This window comes from Drosophila guanche, unplaced genomic scaffold (assembly GCF_900245975.1).
Source record: "Drosophila guanche unplaced genomic scaffold, DGUA_6, whole genome shotgun sequence".
Lineage (NCBI taxonomy): Eukaryota > Metazoa > Arthropoda > Insecta > Diptera > Drosophilidae > Drosophila > Drosophila guanche.
The window spans coordinates 2,330,987-2,351,271 of record NW_022995751.1 but is presented as its reverse complement, the minus strand read 5'-3'; the positions used below and the strand labels follow the sequence as shown (position 1 = coordinate 2,351,271).

Below are 20,285 nucleotides of genomic sequence, written 5' to 3'. Positions count from 1 at the left end.
AAAAATCGGAAAAAACAACCACCGAATTCCCAAAGGAATACAATGCAAATTAAGATTTAAATCGAAGTCGAAATTGAATGCGACACAAATGCATGGTAAATGTTTTGTTCTTGCGCCCCACGCTTCGAGGCGTTTATATATTTATTCATGGGTTGGGTGTACACACTACTACAGGTACGCGCATACATATTTAGCTATATATATATATATTGTATATTAGATTCGTTTATGGCTTTGGTCAACATCCACAAACGTTTTATGCACAGTTTTCTCTTGTTTGTGACAAGGATATCGTTGTTTTTCTTTTTCTTGGGTTTAGTTTAGGAAACTTTATTCTCATTTTGAAATACTTTCTCCTTCGTTAAGGTATTCGGTATTCTATATTGCACTATAGAGTCTATATTTAGCTCGAGCTGGGTGTACCCAAGGCCACTACTTAGTGAATAAACATTAAAAAATATAAACTTGGACAATTATAAACATTTCACTAGCTCTTCCTCTCGGATCACCTTCTCTCTGTCACATACCCACCCACACACACTAGGCTGTGATGTGTGTGGGCAGGTGTGTGTGTGTGTGCGGGGCGGGGCGCATACAATCACAGCAGACAAAAATTACCTACAAACATATAGTTAACTAAACAAAAATCGAACTAAATTTGGCGTAGTTGCTTCATCATTTTGTGGCTTTGCCTTTTAGATGCGACTGCAGAAGTTGTATAGCAGCAGCTTGTCCTCGAAATGATAGACATTGTTGATGTGTCGCAGCACCCGACCATCGACCAAATGCCGGGCATAGTGCACTGCCTCCATGCGGTCCTTGGAGAGGCCCACCTCGATGAGCCAGCTGACAAATTCGCTGCCATAGAACACCTTGCGATAGACACGAATGCGCCACCTGTGGAAATACACAAACACACAACAATAAGTTAGCTAATGTTCAACGAAAGATCAAAAATCTGTCTGGCAAAAATATGGTATAAATCGTGCCACCAAAAACCCACCTTCTGTCCTTGGCAATGTCCTTCTTGCAGTTCTCCAAATGATGATTGCGAAACTGTTCACAAATGTGCTTCGTTTCGGGACGAACATTCGACCAGTGCGGCAGGCTGACAATATTCGCTCCGTACCTGTTTGTCAATTAAAATCAAATCAAAAGCTATTCTAAAAGTTTACCATATTGAAACTCGCCATAACTTCCTCCAGAGCTTGACTACTGGCATGAGTAGCTCTCCCATGTCTGTTATGAACACGGCCAAGACAATCAGACCCTGACCGAAATTGAGAAAAGCGTCGAGGAAACTAAGCTCCAGATATATGCCCGACATGCCCTCCATCACCAATGTCCAAATGGACACGGCCAGACCCACGAACATGGAGCATAGCAAAGTAATCAGCAGTACGGTGTGCTTCAGTGTCTGATGCTCGTCCAAGTCGCTTGTGTGCTCCAGCGGCTCTAGTCCTCGTCGTGTCTGATCCTCATAGCGTTCGATAATCGTCTGACAGCTTTGGCGCGAGGTGCTGGGGCCGCAGTTGAACGAACTGCTGCACATGTGATTGCGTGTTCTGCAAGGAGAGCAAATTTATAAGTACTTTGCATTAGGAATATATGAAATGAATATCATTTAACGTACGCTTCGGTTGTTGCCGGCTCAGTTTCGATTTTGTCTAGATCTTTCGGATTAACAGCATTGCTACGCTGGCGACTGCGGCTCAAAAGATCCTCAATGTCCACCACCACAGTGCTGGTTGTTGTTGGTGTAGTAACGACACTGGAACCTCCCGAACAGCAATTACCATTGCCCGAGCCACAGCCTCCACCGCCTCTGTTTGCTGGCATTCCTGCGGCTGTTGGTATCATTTCATCATCGTCCGACGAGGACGAATAAGAAGCAGTACGCGCGCTCTGCCTTAGCGAGGATAGATCTGTGTGGCTCAGCAAATTGGTTGTGGATACGGTTGAATGCAAATCGGAAGTTTCTGTGGGATAGAGTAAAGCCATTAATGTTGTGCTGTTTGTGCGTGTGATATCGAATAGCTTACCTGACTCTGGATTCGACAGTTCACGTGAATACGTCATGAACTTCTCGTAGCGTTTCTTGTACCGCTGATGTAGCACCAGGCAACCCACAGTCACTGCAAAAAGGTAAAACCAAATGTCAGTTTATACAAATTTAAAACAAAGATTAAAAAAATATCCCTCAACTGTTCAATCAGATTGAAAACTTTACATGCATCATATTTTGGTAACAATTGCCCGACTTCTATCCTATGGCCATGGAAATATAACTTATTCCAATAACCAATGACGGGAGGGCTTCGAAACATATGCGACACCAAATGAAACTTCCACCCCATTAGAGCTGAGCAAAACATTTATAAACACTGAGTGAAATCAGGCACAACACTTGCTGGACGATGCATTTTTCGTATGTGAGTGAAATAATTATTATCACAAGTATTCGTAATTCGTATCATAACTGTACGCACTCGAATACTTTAATTTTATTCACATTTTTCATCATTATTTTCAATATTTGCGTATCTTTTTCATTGTAATTATTCACCATTGCAATGCAAAATTACGATAAACACCGTCTTGGCGGTGGGTAGCCAATGTGACAGGCAGTATGTCGTATATTTCGATGAAAAATGAATCACTTGATGGCCAATTATTGGATATTTCACACACAAACCATAAAGACACCATCCAGATACTTTATCACTTTGATTTTTTCACTCTTGTATTTTCAATATTTCGCCCAGCGCTTACACGGAGGGTGGAATGTAACGTATCGGTTGTCGTACAGCCCGAATACACTCCCTGGAAGAAGGCCAAGACAGATTGCTATTAACTTATCAATGTATATAGTTTTATCATCATGTTGTTGGGGAGGGGAAGCACTCTGAAAGTGTCTCTAAGGACTGACCAATAAAACACATGACCAGCATAAACACAGAGATGGCTGCCTGAGCATTTCCATACTGAAAGCTGGGATGATGCTTCTCTCCAGACGTCACATTCGAATCGAAGGCCACCAGGAGACCCGAAATGATGGCAGGCACGCCCCAGGCGAAGACCAACTGAAATAAGAGTAAGATAATGATTAATAAATTGGAAGGGATAACTTTCAACGAATTGCTTACCATATAGGGCCACATTTTGAGCACAAAGCAAAGGCTGCGGCACTGCAGAAAGAGCAGGGAAATTGCCAGAAGAGCCGTCCACAGGCGAGTGCTGTAGGTGCCAATGTTGAACAAGAAGAACTGCAGATACAAGGGCCAACGATTCACATGCTCCATCTTGGACCACAGTATAACCCCAATGCAGCACATGAGCTATAGAGAAAGTACATTAATAACAGAATCACGAAGAGCAGCAGCTATGATTTCTCACCTGTGACAACACCAGACAAAAGGTAATCCGCTGTGGCATGCGCTTAAAGCGCTTCGTGACAATGAACAGGGCCAGCATGCAACAGCAGGCAGCTGCCCCGGCAATGCTAATGTCAAACGAGAAGGCGTCCAGCTCATGCAGATAATCCAAAGGCTTTAGATTCGTCAGCGATATCATCTTGGCCGATATGAACATGAGAGGCGCTGAGATGAAAGTGCAAAAGACCATGCTGCGAGCAACCTACGGAGCATAAAGGGTAAATAAAATGGGTCAACAAACGTCTGTCTTGCGTCTTACCAATTCCACTTCCATGTTGTACTGCGTGGCAATGACAAAGGCACCCGGGGCAGCGGGAAAGGTTCCATAGAGAAAACCGAAGGTGCTTAGCTCAGTGGTGTCATTGAAGTTCTGTCCCACCTGCATTATGTTCACCGTCTGACGGATGACCAAAGGAAGAACCAATCTATAAGCAAAGAAGATTTAATTAATATCGGAACATTTAGCATGGCAAACACAACTTACATCTTGACTAGAATGAGGACACCTGGGAGTAGAAATCCAATGCTCTTTTTCTCGGTTCCCCTGCCACCCACAATCTTCAGGCCGAGCAAGAACAAAGCGGTTGCCGAGAAGCTTTGTCCGAGAGTGCGCAGCGTGCTGGACACAACTTCGGGCAGACCATGGGGGAACAGAAAGCCACCAGCCACGCCCAGCAATGTCATCAACAGCAGCGGATTGAAGAACAGAGCCACAATTGTGTTAAACACCAGTATTGCACGATCGCCCAGGCATCTATTCCCCTTGGCCATTTGTTCGGCTGGACAGGTTGCCGGACACAGCGGGGGATTGCGTGTCTGCAAAGGCCAAAGGATTAGAATGAACTGAAGAGAGAGATGCTAGACTCTAGAACTTACCGCCTCCTCCTTGTTTTTGATTATCTTGGAGATTTCCATAAGAACCAAGCCAATGGGATTGAGAATGGCCAGCGAAATGGGAGCCATCAAATACAGATACGCAGCATATTCCGGATGCACATCCTTGTACAGAGCCATAACTAGGGAAAACAAATGGAATCAGTCATGGAAGATACTTCGAGCGATAAATGAAACTCACCTATGGGATAGCCAATGGCAAAGTCATTGCTCTGCGTACAGAAAATTGCCATTAAACCGCCGCGAGCATAGTTAAGGGGCCTCGCCACCAGCAGTGAAATGATCAGCACCGAAAAAAAGACAATCGCCTTGGACACGAGCATGGCCAGGAGAAAGCTCCAGTCGACGGCGTGCCAATCGAGTTCCACCAGCGACAGGAAGATGAGCGAGGGCAAGGCAAAGGTGCCCACAAAGGTGCCCAGTCCTTTGGTTTCCGCATTGCTGATGATCTTGAAGCGTCCGGCAATGTAACTGCAATCAAATCAAAGGAGAACACTGTTAATCAATTTGTTGAATGGCTTGAAAAGGCGTGTCTGGACACGCCCTTCCCCTGAGGCAGTTGTTGAACAAGTCCCCCCCACCACCTAGCCGGAAAGGCGGAAACTCTTGATGCATATATTTTGTTTTTAAATTTATATTTATATAAAGCAATCACCAGCAATCACACGTGATCCGGCTGATAAACCAGTTTCGATTTCGGCGACGTCTGGTCTCTTGGCTAACAAACGATTTGGAAACGTTTTCAGGTAATAATCTGGATTTCTATCACATCACAATAAACTTCCCCTGAGCTCTCGACATCTGTCTGTCTGGTCGAACTGGAGTATGGGATGTACTTCCCCCAGAGCGGCCTCTCCACGGTGCATGACTCAATGCAAAATTTACTGCACTTCCACAGAGCATTAAATTGCTTGATTTTATGTCTGCTGGGAAGAACCGAATGAATGTGTTTGTCTCTGAAAGATGCTGCCAGAGATGTCTTTCATTAAAGCGACCTTCGCATGGGCTTCCCGATGTGTCATACATTTTTGGCATTCTTTGAAATTCCAGAAATACTCGCGACAATTGTGTTTTTCTATTATCTGCTACAAAGTGTAAACATTGCTGATAAGAAAGTTTGTCTGGCAAAGGTGAAGCTTAAATGTTTCAAAGTGATTTCTCACTTAAAAAAAAAACAGATGTTCTCGAACAACCGAATTCCTCACCAGATTTTAAATTCGCAAAACAGAAACAGAACCTTTAGGTCTGGGGAGCACAAGAGAAACACAAATAAAAGTTAACAGCATTTCCTTATTTACCCATATATCTAGACAGTACGCTACAAGTGTTTTCAAGTCTTGCTTTTGGGGTCTGTCAGACACTGCTGATACTCTGCCAGCTTCCATTATTTCTAGATCTGTGTCTAGTTTGCTAAAGGATCGACTGCACGGCTTGACTGTAGAGAACTGACTGTCTAGAGAACTGCCAATCTCTGTGCTTCATATAGGGCTATGATCTTACTACCTGCACAGCCTTGCAGTTGTTCCAAAAACTAAGGGATTAGCAACAGAAAAACCTATTAAGTATACATAGTTTATGGCAGTAATCAACCCAAGTACGTGCTGTACCTCAGTCACAGTGCTAAAGAGGTGCAAAAGAGATATTACCTCGCATGAAATACTGAAATTCGCGACCTGTTAGTCAAGTCTCTAGAAACCGGCATAAACAGCTGCGTGTGCTTGTAGATTAGAATTGCATTTACCCCCTGACAAACACATCACATTATTATATACTGTATTCCGCATATGTAAGCTTAAGTGGCAGCAGCTCTGGGCTGGGGTGGGAAATATATTCCGGTAATTACAAACTAAGCTTATCAGCAGTCTTTAATCCGAACGGACTGTAAGTCTGGAAAGGAAATCCATCAATTCCACACGGGGAAAGCCAATTAACAACAAATGAATCAAAATACGAGCACAAACTTCTACTACATAAAAGGGTAAAGTGTAATATTAATCTGATAGTGGTCGTGAAATAAATTCAATTGCATTACGAGCGATAAAAAATAAAAGTCAACTGGAATTGATGCGCTTGTTTTTGGAGTGCCACACAGTAGGGTAGGTAAAATTTGCGGAAAGATCTGTGACACTTTAAACAGTTGTTGGAAGCAGTACAGATTGTGTTCCGTAATCGCTATGCAACTACAGGGCATCTGTACAGTCGGGAGGAGCACAGTTGAAACCTTTTTCGGTTCTGAAACTGGGCAGGGCAGATGGCAATGTTTGCCCCGAACAGAACTGCTGAGTAATAAAACATATTACCGAACCGAACGGAACAGAAACCCTTACCTGGATGTGTGCAAGCAGAAGCAAAAGCGATATCTATTCTATAATTATTTGATTGAACAGTAGGAATGCACTTGAATAAATGTCTACGCTGGGGGTGTAGCATGCATATCGACAGTAATTGGCAGTCAAATAAGCAATAGCCACTTGCATAATCGAAATAAGTACAACACAATAGATACGATATTATATAGATATTGCCTCAGGTGGCAGTGGCTACTGCCGGTTGCCTGCTGCACCGTTTGGCAAGGTCATTTTTGTAATTGTTTTGTTGACTATCTCGTGTTGGTTATTTATCGTGTTTTTTCTCTCACTCTCTAAGCGTTTTTACTTTCGATTATTGTTTAAAAGCCAATTAGTTTTCGGCTCAGATGCATAAATCAAGATATAACAACAGCAAGACAGACCCCCCCCCCCCCCCGTGGGCGATTTGCATAGGCTGTAATTTGCAGCAAGTGAGCGTAATTTCATTTGTGGCGTCCACTTTGGTAATAGCTTAATGGCAGTTTCCCTGGAAAATTGCCACCACAAATGGTGGGCACGTTGCGAAATTGGTTCAGATTTGTGTTCATTTTTTTTTTGGGATTTTTGTAGTATTTTTGAAGTAATGCAAAAATCTACAAATGTCTTATATCCGAGATCTACCTCAGTGACTCAACGCATAAATTACAAGAAAATCAAGACAATAAACACGCGGTTGCAGTACAGTGCCTTGCAAAGCTATAAAAGCAGGGAATGGGGCAGAAAACCCCTGACTAAGGGTAAATTTGCAAGAGCCATCCGCCATTTATTTTAACCCTTATCGTTGGGTAGGTATAGAAACCAGTATGCAGCTGCCTAGGTTACGAAGGAATACCATCTTTCAGATCTCTGTCGTCTGGCCAATTCAATATCTCTCCATAGAAACGACAGTTGCATAAACATCTCCAATAGTTAGACAAACAAACGAACCAATTCCACAGAATTGTCATAAGCTGTATTTCAGTTTTCTGGCCAAATAATTGTTGAATATTCAAAACTGTGCAGATCTCATATTCCCAAAAAATAGTATAAACATTCAAAGAACAATATAAACTCATTTAACTGATTGTTCGACCATTTTTTGCTTGTGTGTCTGGGAGTTTATTTAGAATAACAAACGAAACGAATTGGATCATGAGACAGCAGTTTGGCAGACGATTGTTAAATACGAGTGGGCACTCGATATGCGCGGACAGAGGGTCCACAAATCAGCAAATCAGAGAAATTTAATGGGGGGGGGGGGCCCGAATTTACACTGAATGGAGAACTTTCCTTTGCGGCACGTACGCTCAGATAAGGCGGGAAGAGCGTCACGGTGCCACTGCGTGGCACTTTGAGACCCCATATCAGCTGGCGAGAGTTTAAACTAAAGGTCAACTACCCACCCACACCCACAACTCCAGCTGAACCCTGAACTAGACAAAGCAATGTCAGCTGGAATATTGATTTTAATCTTATCATCTGCCCACGCGTATATTTTACTCTCATGAGACTGCTCTACTAACCCGCAGATGATGATGCCAAAGCACTGAACCAATGCCGGATAGAAATTGTTCATGGATACGCCGCCATCGTCGACGAGTGGCGTGGCATTGGCCCTGGCCGTCGTGGCGACGGCCTCCATGAAAGCTGCCGCCTCTGTGGTGTCGGCCACCAAACTGTCCTTTGCGTAGTACATAGAGCTATCCATGGCGACTATTGAGCTAATGTACACTCTACTATAAAGGTACTTTCAGGCATGAGATGCGCGTCACTGAAACGTCATGGTGCACCAACCGTTGAAGAGTTTTTTCTGCCGCTGACGCCGCTGTGACGTCAAAAAGGCGGGCGCTAGGGCACGCACGACAAGCAGCTGCGTTAATATTGAATTTTTCGCAAAACGAATCCCGAGCAGGCTGTTTTGATTTATCCTCAAAACCAGAGCACAGATGCTCTATTATTTTATTGGCTTCTTTTACGCAGTTCTTGGCGTGCCAAGTTGTTGTTGTTTTATATTTTTAGCACTGGTTTTCATGTTCAAACATATTCAACTTGCAACGCCGACGAGGACGCTACTCTCGATTTCATCTGTTCGGGCGGTTAATTTTACGTGGGTTCATCTTAATCGCGTGACACACTGCCCACGCCACACGGTGTTAACTATTTGCTGTTTGTTTTATTATTAAATTAACTAACTTAGCTCAAAAAGAGCCCGCGATGCGATTTGTATGGAAGTTGGAATTAGTGTGGCAGCTGATTAGGGTTGTCAAAAATATATCAAAAAATCAACATCGATATTTTTCAAAATAAAAATATATCGTGATATTTATTTTGCCCAACATCAATATATTGATATTTTCTTGTGATATTTTAAGATATTTAAAGATTGGTAACCAACCACAATATTACTTAACACAAGCGAAATGTAAAATGTAAAATTCGAAATATAAAGAATAAATTACAGAAATACCGACTGAGTATACAAGTTTGGAACGCATACGAAGCGTCTCACACGTCCCTATTCGATTAGCTCTCGAAACTGGAAAGGAATATATAAACGAATAAAAGTTGAATTGATCAAATTAAAAAACACAGTAAAGTGGAATTAGGATTAAAGATGCTATAAACATTTGTAAGGTTTCTGTTTTCTCCATGAGAACTATTTATGTCCGCAGCGCGCGTTATTTAATTTCAGCAAATACATACAAGCAAAAAAATATCAAATATATCGATATTTTTGCAGTAACATATTTTAAATGATTTTGTTAATAAAAAACACAAATAAATCACTGATATGATATTTATTAAATATTTGACAGTCCTGCCGCTGATCCCCTAAGATATACCGCACATATACTGTAAAACTGTAAATATACATTTCAAGGATTTTGTAATTCCGATTAATTTTACCAGCTAGTTAGAACTCTCAGAACTGAAAATATAATTTAATTCGAATGATGAATCGATTCTCTACAATCTAGTTTATTATAAAGACTCGCTTTGATTGGATTGTATACATATATCTAAAGGCTAAAGTAAATAAGTTGAAATCAGTGGTACCGCTCATTTATTAATCAACTATACCATCTTCCCCTCAGAAATATTCCGAAATATGGTATCTTATTTACAAAATATAACGTAAATATACCGAGCCAAAAAAAGGAAGGTCCCACCATTTCACGACTTAACACCAGTTAAACAACGGAAAAAGACTGAAGTTTAATATACATTAGAGTCACCCCAACACCACAAGCGTGAGATCCCATCGACTTCAAAGATACCTTTGTACAGCGATGCATTGATATGGTAAGGTTAAGACTAACTCTGCCAGCTGCTCTTTTCTTACCTATTCTCCTCTTGTATTCTTGTCTTCTAGCTGGAAGATGGCGCATGGCAGCACTCGGATTTCCCCACTTGCACTGCGATCTGGACTAGAAGCTCTCTATCAAAGTGGCCGATTTCCAATCTGCGATTGAGACCGAGTCGAATTAGCATACATTAGCATTACCTTTAGATACACAAACATTCATATTTATGAACATACATTTATTGTGCCCTATTATAATAATATGTAACGATCAAATTGTCTATCCAATTAAAAGAGTGGCATACGTTCGGGAAATTTTAAAGTATCTTTTGGGGGCACGTGATTGCAAAAAGTATGGCATGACTTCAGGCTGAAAAGATCACATTTACAAAAATGCGTTAAACAGCTATATCCTGCCGTCCTTGAGGTCCTTGATGGATTCTAAGGATACGGGAAGGCCCCCCGCTCCTGAGGAGGCTGGGCATGTCCTGATCCGACAGGAAACAGCCGAGTTATGGCGTTGTTTAGATTATATCTAAAAATATCCTTAGATGGCATTATCCTTAATGTCCTTGCATCCGAAGTGATTGCAAAGGATTCGGGACATTGTTCCGATTATGAGGACATGGGGCATGTCCTGATCCGACAGGAAACAGCCGAGTTATGGCGTTGTATAGATTATATCTAAAAAATATCCTTAGATGGCATTATCCTTAATGTCCTTGCATCCGAAGTGATTGCATCCAGTCCGGGACATTGTCCCGATCACGAGGTGGTATGGCATGTCCTGATCGGCCTTCAAATAAAGGGTAAAACAACAAAACAATTCTGTTCTGTTGTACAGAAAAAGTTGTTTTTGTTATTGTACAACAATAAAGTTTTTGTTGTAGTTTGCACAGTGGCGCCCCGATACCACGACAGCCAAATCTGGAACTATAATAGCATAGTTCCAGAATTGCCGCTCAGAGTTGGGGCGCCACTGTGGAAAAAAAAATAACTTGAAAATGCTTCGCTAAAATGTAAATTTTCAAACCGAGTACCAGGCCAACAGAAATCAGCAGGAAGTAGCTGGTTTTTATTTTATTCACTGTGTCAAGAGCTGGATGCTATGAAACGACAGTTAATTTTTCAAAAGCAAAGTAACTAAAAGTAAGCAACACAATTTTTGCGGAAATTATATTAAGAAAAAGTGCAAAATACTGTAGCATACTTTTAGTTACTTTGCTTTTGAAAAAATGTAATTAAGGATAATGATGGATAAAGGTTTTTTGAAAAATAATCCCCATAAAGGACCCCAAAAACCGCAAGGATATGAGTCTGATTTTCTCCTCAATAACATTTATTCATTTAAAAAGTGTAATAAAGCTTTTTTAAACATTAGCAAATGACTGTCGTCGCTGCTTAACCGTAGATGCGCTTGTTCTGTACGCGAGCTGGGCTGCGGTACTGCTGCTGCTGCACCTGCTGGTACTGCTGCTGGGGCTCCTGGTACTGAGGGTGGGTGCGGATGTACTCGAGGGACTTCAGGATGGCAGCTGGGATTGGTGGAGGAGTGGGCAGGAGCTCTCCCTGGGGCTGGAAACCGTTCTCATCGGCCAGATAGGAGATCTGGACCAGCTGTCCCTCCGGCGAGTAGTACGAGTATCCACCCGACGCCTGGTGGCCTCCGAGTCCAGACTCCTGGGCGGCGATGCCGTTGCTGGTCTCGTACTGGTACTGGTACTGACCCTCGGGCTGGATGTCAGCGCTGTTCTTCACTACATATGCGGTGGCATCGGTGTTGTAGGAAGCGGCGGCATAGGCGCAGGCCAGAACGGCGGAGGCGACGAGCATCTGTTTCGGATGGAATAGGGAATAGGAGCAGTCAGTTAGCTGATCTCTGGCTTATCCTAAATATCCTGTATACTTACGTAGCGGAACATCTTGGCAGAAGTGAGGAGGAGTTCGTTTGTCTGGGACAGTGAGACAACTCTGAATGATGTCTCTGTCGCCAATTGCAAATGTTTTTATACCAAACACAAGACTGCTTCCAAATTCTCAGTCGACTGAAACCCGATCCACCCAAACAACTTTTACGCCGGACTGCAGGAAACACACATCTAAATAACAATAAGCCAGCCAAAGCCGAGCCGAGCCAAAATGTTTTTGGCCAAACTGGAGCATCGGCGGCTTGTCTTCCAATGTCTTCCAATTTCCATCCCATGCTGCGAGAGTAGAGTGTGACGTCTGCGCGTGGGTTGGGGCTCTGCAAAGAGCAAAAGTTAAAAGTATCTCCACATGCGGCAATGTCAATGTCGCCGCTTAGCCTAGGTCTGGTCCGGGTCTAGTCTGAAAACCTACCCGGCACACCCAAAAAGACACACTTAATTAAATGCATTTGAAATAGCATGTAGCTAGCTTACGGTACGCAGAGTCCCAATACTATTTAGCATAATTTATGGTTCCACTTTTGGCCTGGTCTGCCCAAAAGGCTAAGCTTTACTTTTCCAGTTCGCATTTTACGATGCTTCTTCGTCTCGTCCCTCGATTGATACGTTGCCAAGTGCCACACGAAGCTTTACTCTCAATGCACACACACATGATACGTGTGCGCGAGAGGCGCTGAAATGTGTGCGTTTAACAAATTGGTCCATAAAACTGAGTTAATACTTAATTAATTGTCAAAATAAGATATCAAACAGGATTTACCCGTTGTGCGCTTGCCAGCCAACGCCTTATCCGCCTTATCCGCCTTATCTATGAACACAAAATGTCTCGTGCCTCTTGCGGCACCTTTAATGCTATATTTTATGTCTGATCTAGCGCTTCTAGCGCCTGCACAGTGGATCTGCCAATCAGGAAATGAGGCGGGATCTTAAGAAGGTTTCTCTTTTTCTAAGCCATGGATGGATCTCTTTGCCATCAACTTTCATTCCACTGTGCTGATAGTTGGTGCGATGTGCCAACCACATAAATCAACATGGGGGGTCTAAGTTTAACCTTGAGGAAGTCTGGTCTGGCTCTTGAGAACACGAAAGTCATAAAATTGAACTTTATGGCATGTACGGAAAGTGAAATCATCGACCTGCTCGATGAGCAATAATAATTATGCCACTGATCCATTGATTTAATGGCCATTAAGGAATCCGTTTTAGATGCAACAAAAAATCCCTATTAATTCCTTTTAGATTCCCTTTTTTCTTTATAAGTGTATCCAACAGTTCTCTGTGCCTTCACAATTCAGCTGTATGATGAATGTACCTTAGGGCTTCATTAATTAATTCCATTTTATGTTGGCTACCTCGTAAAAACCGCCGACAAGTGACGGGCATCTATCTCCCCATCACTTTTCCCCAGCTGCATTGGCACTTAAATTCAACCTTCAACGCTTTGGAAATTCGGGAAACATTTAAATAAAGTATAGGAAAATATAGAGATGAATTAAAAGCATTTCCACATAAAATCAATCCCCAAAAGGTAATGCCTGTTTCGGTGTCATGCGTTTGGGATTTGACTTTAGTGGCTACTTAGTGGCGATTATCTTCTTTGTATTCTATTTGATGCAGCAAAAGCAATACTAAATATACTCGCATTTAACTCACAGTCAATAAACTAGTTTCTAAGTGATATAATATTTGGCTGTTTGACTTTGCATTTGTTGTTTCCCCCTTTTCTTTAATAAACAAACTAGTTGTGCACGTCGAAGCGAGTGAATAGTTCGGCGGCTATTAATAATTCACACACCTATTCTGGGTTCGAGATCAATTCGCATTTTGAACACCTATAATCTCTCAGGTTTCAGCAATATGCAGATGAGGGCGTACCAATGAGACGAGATTTATAATTTATTTTCCCAAGCCAATCACAATATAATGTTGATCGGTATTTATAATGAGAAATGGACACAGTGGGAAGTAAACCAGCACGAATTGTCCATACACTGACGTCCTAAGATTAGCTACTTTCAAGCCAATCGAGTAAGACCTTAGCCATTGGTGAGGTTATCGAATTGAATGAATATTAATTTATTAATTTGACTGAAACTGAAGCATTTCAGTGTATGCCTAATATGTCGCCTTGACTTTTGACATTTCCCTCTGGCTCTTCTCCTGACTGAATGGCCAGCAGGAACCCGTTCACCTTCCGGGATGTCTGTCAGCCATAAAATGGGCAAATTTGTATATGGCCAGCGAAAGCAAATCGTAAATTGCTGTGCTAATTGATTCAATTTTCAAAACTAGATCAGACCATTTTGTTCATTCACACTCAAAACTCATATTTTAAGTCAGCTCAACGAATTTAAATTAAAAGCTTTGACAGCGGAGACGTAAGTAAGATTCAAAATTTTAAACTTACCGCCTAAGAAGCAACTGCAGCATGGTCAGCAGGTGGCGCGAAATCCAAAGAAGCAACGGCAACATGGCCACTAGGTGGCGCGATATATCGCCAACAGCTGGCTGCTCTTGCTTTTGCCATTCGCCCTGGTGTTTACAATCTCCATCTCTTTTCCGCAGGCCCTGCGCAGCAAAACGAAGCAAAACAGAAATTAGCAATTTCCTAAATTAAAATGCTGGTTAACAGGATGCAGCTTTGGCGTGCAACAAATGCGGCTGCAGCATTCAATATGTCCGCAGCCCGCTTGACCACGACACAGGTAAGTGCCGTGCCACCAGCCGGTGCACAGATTGGAGTTCTCTATGACATAACCTGCAAACGCGGTAACTTGTTATGAATTGAAATGATGGAACCACCCGCACTGGTAATCATGAAATATATCTTCCCACAGCACAACTCACCCGCAAACAGGAGGGGCATGCACTTGGCCAGCTGTAGGATTTGGAGCGCCCAGCTGTCGCGACACTCGATGCTGGTTCCCCCACAAAAGCTCGTGCCTCCAGCGCTGATGGGCGCCAGTGCTCTGCGTTTTGCCAGCACTGGCGCCGAGGGCCTGCCGGAATCAGTGTCCGCCAAGGAGCTGGTCGATCTGCCCGATATTCCAGCGGCACCGACACCGCCCGCATTAGCCCTCGAGGATATGTCCACGAGTGTAGTGGAGACGGTGAATGCTGCTGGAGAGGCAACGTTTGCGTCGATCGGGCTGGGAGGCTGGACGCCCGTGGGTATCGTACAAAACTGCATGGAGTTCCTGCACTGCACCTGGGATCTGCCCTGGTGGGGTGCCATCGCCATCGGAACGCTTGTGGTGCGCACAATCATATTTCCGCTGGTGATTCTCGCCCAGCGAAACTCTGCGAAGATGAACAACAACATGCCGCAGATGCAGTTGCTGCAGCTCAAGATGACGGAGGCCAGGCAGTCGGGCAACGCCATTGAGTCGGCCCGCTACGCCCAGGAGATGATGATCTTCATGCGGGATAAGGGCGTCAATCCGCTGAAGAACATGATTGTGCCACTGGCCCAGGCGCCGCTCTTCATATCCTTCTTCATGGGTCTGCGTCAGATGGCCAATACGCCCGTGGACTCCATGAGGGATGGCGGGCTCTTTTGGTTCCAGGATCTGACCCTCGCCGATCCTCTCTATATACTGCCTTTGATCACCAGTGCTACGCTCTATCTGACCATCGAGATTGGCACAGATAGCGCCCGCCTGTCCGCTGCTAACATGAACACGATGAAGTATGTGCTGCGAGCCCTGCCGCTCGTCATCTTCCCCTTCACAATGAACTTCCCGGCGGCCATTCTAACGTACTGGGCATGCAGCAACTTCATCTCACTGGGACAGGTCGCCGTGCTGCGTATTCCGGCAGTGCGGGAATACTTCAAGATCGAGAAGATGCTGACGCATGCGCCCAGTGCTCTGCCTGCGAAGAAGAAGGGATTCGTTGGAGGCATGAAAGAGTGTAAGTTGGAAAATACAACACAAAGAAAGACCCATTCTAATCTTTTAATCTCTTTCAGCCTGGGACAACATGAAGATCACTAAGGAGATCGAGGAGCGACAGCGTCTGGATGAAATCCGCTTCGCCAAGGCTGGCAAGGGGCCGCTGGTGAAGACATTCAAGCACGATCCCACCAAGGCAAAGCCCCTGCCCATCGTCGAGCCGCACATGCGTTTAAAGGGACCGCCCAAAGAATAACCCGATGATGGTCCATGGAGTACAGCGTCATCCGCCAGTCGCCCCGCAACGCTGTGTTTTGTTAACGTTTACCATTTAGCCGATAGTTCATGACCCCAGAAAGTTTTGCTGCTAAAATATAATTTGTATTACCTTAAAACACATGGAACAGCTACGCGGGGTTGCTTATTTAACCTCTGGCCGAGATGCACTGATTGATAACCTCGGCTAGATGCTTATTCTCCAGCGCAGCGGCCACACGCTCCTTGTCCGCCAGCTGCTTGTTGACCGCCTGCTCCGAGGCATGGGTCCCAGGCGTAATCTCCACGGTAACCTTGAAGCGGGGCGGCAGGGAGCGCAGTAGCTTCACTCGTATGGACAGACCGATAAGCGTGGCCATGGAACAGTGCGGGATGGTGGGTGTGAAGTTTATAAAAACAGAATTCTGCTTGTTGCTGATGCGGATGAGCCCCTCCTGCACCACATGCAGCTCCTCCAGGGTGAGCGGGTGCTCCGGGTCAGTAATGTTGCGAATGAGATCTACACAAACAGAAGCATTATATATACAACTCAATCTTTATAGGATTTGCCACGGCCCTGCACTCACCGAAAATCTCACGCTTGTCGAAGGGATCTGCCACGTTTTCATCCTCCTCATTGGCCGTCGTCACACGCTCCTTAATCTTGTCGTAGACATTGGGATTAATATTCTCTATTTCTGTTGGCATTTTGATTTGTTTATGGGGCTTAAAAATAATTAATCTTCAATTAAGGTGTGTGACAGTGTGACCGCGGAATTATCGATGAAAGATACCGACAGACCCTCGGAAATATACCGAAATATACCCTTGCATTTTTAAAATTTACTGAAAATATACCGTACATCTCAAATCATTTTGCTCGATTTTGATGTTCTATTTGATATTAAAACCTAGTTAGGAGTTTCCGCGTTAAATCTATAGTTTTATCCGATTTATCAATCAATTCTCCACAAGATTTGCTAGTTTTCTTTGTCTTGGATTCTTTCTAACTTTTGTTTTTTTTACATTTTACACATTAAGTGTGGTATGTAAAAATTATACCGCCAGCCATCAGAAATACTGAAGACCCTCAGAAATATATCAAAATATACCAGGAAATAAACCACGATGGCCAAAAATAAAAATGAATGTGTCCACATGCTCTTGACAAGGAACAAAATGTGTGTTAAAGCTTAAAAACACAATACTTTTTAGGAGTGGGTGCACACTGGGTGGGCGCTTTCTTGATTTGAATTTAAAATTCAACGATTCAGAGCGATTAATTAATTAGTCAATCAATCATTCAAAGCTGTGTGGCCCTGCTGCGTACAGCATTTCCAGGAAATTAAATGTAAATTGATTGATTTACACTTAAATGTCAACAAATCTGTTCAACTTACGTAAAAGGGCAGCAATTATAGTCGCTTCGCGAATCCTATTAATGTTTGCATATTTATTTATGTGCACTTGAAATTAGCTGCTACCCAAACTCCCATCTGCTTAAGTATTTCTCTCTCATTTTGCTTTTTCTCTGTTTGCAAGTGCTAAACAGATATGACTAACGGATCGACGGATACGGTATCCGTATCTATGTATATCTCTGAATCTGGGTCTGGGTTCCGAGTCTGAATAAGCCTTGAGCCCATTTTGTTGTCTAGGTTTTTTCAGCTTTTTTGATGTGATGAGATGCTGGACTTGGACGGTGATTTCCACGGCTTATAATTAGCCAGACAAATCAGTATCAAAGTGGAAAATAATATATATGATACATATTTACATATGGGAACGGGTTTAGCGTACTTGGCGTGTATCTAGCGGCAATTAGCACCGAATTACAAACTGGTTAACAGCCCACAAGTCGCTGGGGATGAGACGCTCGGCGCCTCGGATGGGATTCGCTCATAAAATAGGCTGCCCACGGGGCAAACAGCAGCAGTTTGGGAGAAATTTCCCATCGGTCAACACATCCCAGCAACGCCCATAAGACGAACATGAAGTCAATTGTGAGTCCACATCAGCAGACTGCCCGCAAAGACAACTTTCTCTATGATTCTATTCCGTTTCACTTTACAGATCATATTCCTCGCCTTATTTGCCGCTTGCCATGCGGCACCCACTCCGGACACCACTCCGGCTGATGTCAAGGAAGCCACCGAGTCGCTTTGGCGTCCTAGCCCCATCGCTCCTGAAGTGATCAGCGATCCCAAACCCGAAGAGAAGGTTGTCCTGCTGAATCGCCAGAAGCGGGATGAGAAGGCTCACCCCAAGCCCGACAGCGTTAAGGCACGCGAGTTGCTGCAGCATAATCCACATCGCCAGCAGCAATCGCCAGCTAAGGCCCAGCCCGCTCCCCTGCATGGATCCCAGACTCACGAGCCCCAGCACCATGATCACAAGAAGTCCAAGCGCGAGGCTCACCACGAGGAAGGACATCACGAGGAGGGACACCACGAGGAGCCCAAGAAGGTGGTCCGGCCTCTTACTTTGCCAACAATCGCTCCAGAAGCCCACAAGCAGGCCAAGCGCGAGGCTCACCATGAGGAGGGACACCATGAAGAGGGACACCACGAGGAGGCCAAGAAGGACGAAGGCAAGGATGATCATTCTCATGCCGAGGCCCAAAAGCAGGCAAAGCGCGAAGCTCACCACGAAGAGGGACATCACGAGGAGGACAAGGAGAAAGCCCTGCCTCATGCATTGCCAGCAGCCGCTCCAGCAGCCGAAGCTCACAAGAAGTCCAAGCGCGAGGCTCACCATGAGGAGGGACACCACGAAGAGGGACACCACGAGGAGGCCAAGAAGGACGAAGGCAAGGATGATCATTCTCATGCCGAGGCACACAAGCAGGCAAAGCGCGAAGCTCACCACGAAGAGGGACACCACGAGGAGGGCAAGGATGCTCTGCCTCACGCATTGCCTGCAGATGCTCCCGCAGTCAAAGCTCCCAAGCAGAAGCGAAACTCTCCAACGAAGCCAGAGGCGTCAGGGGCCAACCATCACGATGCCGATCACCACGAAGAGGAGCATTCGGCGAAGCCAGACTCCCACGCTCACCACAAGCAGAGGCGCGAGGCTCCCTCCAAGCTAGCCGCCGTGACTATCGACGAGAAAGTTCAGCACGATCCCAAAAAGGTCGAAGAGCTGCACAAAGCCATAGAATCGCTGGCCAGTGCACAAGCCAAGGAGCGCCATCAGCGTGACATTCCGGTGCCCACTGAGATCAAGTCCACCACGGCTCCAGCCCACACTCACAAGGCCGATAGCTCAGAGCTGACTGTGCCCATCCACCACCCCGTGTCCGTGGCCGAGTTGTTCCACAAGGAGAAGCCCGCCGCCGCAGCCGCCACAGCAGGTTCCAGCTCCGACGAGAGCAAGGAGAAGAGCAAGGAGACCTAGGTCTAAGCCAAGGCCACAGCCTTGCCTCCCGTCCTGCTTATGTAACCGCGCAGCGTAGCGTTAATTTTAACCGTCACGTTATCCATAATGAACAAACGAAAAAAACGAGATTGAAAAATAAACAATAATATTTACACACTTACATAAACGACGTCTGCTAATTAAACACTAAATATTTAACTGGATGCTCACGCCACTTGTGGCTCCTCTGGTGCAGCAGGGGCACCGAAGTACTCGTCGGAGCTGTAAATGCGAACTGGCTGGAATTCCCCATCGAGCAGATTCGTGCGTGGCTGGGGCTGGGCGGTCGCGGGATCTGTTGCAGTCAGCTTGGCTTTGAGGGGCTTGAACAGCAGTCCCTTCAGGCTGTAGTCCGTCACATTTAGCTCTTGCTCGGCCACGTCCACAGAGCGTTCCACATCGTTCAGATTCGCACTTACCCTGCCCACAAACGCCTCCAGATTGTCGATGCGCGTTCGCAGCTCATCGAAGTTGTCGCTGAAGCTGAGAATGCTGCACACATGGTTGGCCATGATGCCATTCGACTCGGCACGCACCTTTGTAACACAAATTATTAGTATAAATATCAAAATGATTAGCACTTTCTTACCGAAGAGAGAAGTGTCTCGAATTCGTCGAGACGAGCCAGCATATCCTCGATGTTCGTGCACAGCGGACTGATTTCTCTGTCCAGATCGGCACTCTGTATGATCTTGGCATAGTCCTGAGCCACATTATTAATTTCCGCAGCCATTACAGCACTCTATTTATTTATCAACAAATTCAACAAATTGTGCAGCCACAAGTGTGTGCACACCCTGCTGGAATAAATACTTGACATATCGATAGTGAGG

General features: G+C 44.7%; 6 protein-coding genes across 15 annotated transcripts; 2 read left to right on the top strand and 4 right to left on the bottom strand.

Moving 5' to 3' along the window:
* Positions 1–314: 314 nt before the first annotated feature.
* On the bottom strand, positions 315–8,894 carry LOC117586997 (integral membrane protein GPR155). Its single transcript, XM_034277397.1, has 13 exons — positions 8,179–8,894; positions 4,510–4,799; positions 4,311–4,450; positions 3,919–4,250; positions 3,694–3,859; positions 3,397–3,636; positions 3,147–3,338; positions 2,930–3,083; positions 2,043–2,135; positions 1,634–1,979; positions 1,191–1,565; positions 1,004–1,129; positions 315–897 (listed from the first exon to the last, which is right to left on the bottom strand). The coding sequence occupies exons 1-13, from the start codon at positions 8,361–8,363 to the stop codon at positions 696–698; spliced, it is 2,841 nt and encodes a 946-aa protein (XP_034133288.1). The 5' UTR covers positions 8,364–8,894; the 3' UTR covers positions 315–695.
* A 2,386-nt stretch (positions 8,895–11,280) lies between these two features.
* On the bottom strand, positions 11,281–12,028 carry LOC117587010 (larval cuticle protein LCP-17-like). The gene is made up of 2 exons (XM_034277419.1): positions 11,870–12,028; positions 11,281–11,792 (listed from the first exon to the last, which is right to left on the bottom strand). Exons 1-2 carry the CDS (start codon positions 11,879–11,881, stop codon positions 11,361–11,363), a joined length of 444 nt encoding a protein of 147 aa, XP_034133310.1. The 5' UTR covers positions 11,882–12,028; the 3' UTR covers positions 11,281–11,360.
* Positions 12,029–14,452: 2,424 nt separating this feature from the next.
* On the top strand, positions 14,453–16,179 carry LOC117587007 (mitochondrial inner membrane protein OXA1L). The gene is made up of 3 exons (XM_034277417.1): positions 14,453–14,592; positions 14,725–15,799; positions 15,858–16,179. The coding sequence occupies exons 1-3, from the start codon at positions 14,506–14,508 to the stop codon at positions 16,034–16,036; spliced, it is 1,341 nt and encodes a 446-aa protein (XP_034133308.1). The 5' UTR covers positions 14,453–14,505; the 3' UTR covers positions 16,037–16,179.
* LOC117587008 (MIP18 family protein galla-2) lies at positions 16,140–16,802 on the bottom strand. The gene is made up of 2 exons (XM_034277418.1): positions 16,623–16,802; positions 16,140–16,555 (listed from the first exon to the last, which is right to left on the bottom strand). The coding sequence occupies exons 1-2, from the start codon at positions 16,741–16,743 to the stop codon at positions 16,206–16,208; spliced, it is 471 nt and encodes a 156-aa protein (XP_034133309.1). The 5' UTR covers positions 16,744–16,802; the 3' UTR covers positions 16,140–16,205.
* A 1,104-nt stretch (positions 16,803–17,906) lies between these two features.
* Positions 17,907–19,597, top strand: LOC117586833 (sarcoplasmic reticulum histidine-rich calcium-binding protein). 10 transcript variants are annotated; one of them, XM_034277115.1, is made up of 3 exons: positions 17,907–18,038; positions 18,109–18,372; positions 18,403–19,597. In XM_034277115.1, exons 1-3 carry the CDS (start codon positions 18,027–18,029, stop codon positions 19,429–19,431), a joined length of 1,305 nt encoding a protein of 434 aa, XP_034133006.1. In that variant the 5' UTR covers positions 17,907–18,026; the 3' UTR covers positions 19,432–19,597. The 10 variants fall into 10 exon arrangements, with proteins under 10 accessions (XP_034133006.1, XP_034133010.1, XP_034133015.1 ...); XM_034277119.1 differs by having other exon boundaries at positions 18,109–18,489; positions 18,604–19,597; XM_034277124.1 differs by having other exon boundaries at positions 18,109–18,501; positions 18,931–19,597.
* Positions 19,537–20,244, bottom strand: LOC117586834 (biogenesis of lysosome-related organelles complex 1 subunit 4). Its single transcript, XM_034277125.1, has 2 exons — positions 20,042–20,244; positions 19,537–19,988 (listed from the first exon to the last, which is right to left on the bottom strand). The coding sequence occupies exons 1-2, from the start codon at positions 20,183–20,185 to the stop codon at positions 19,620–19,622; spliced, it is 513 nt and encodes a 170-aa protein (XP_034133016.1). The 5' UTR covers positions 20,186–20,244; the 3' UTR covers positions 19,537–19,619.
* Positions 20,245–20,285: the final 41 nt, after the last annotated feature.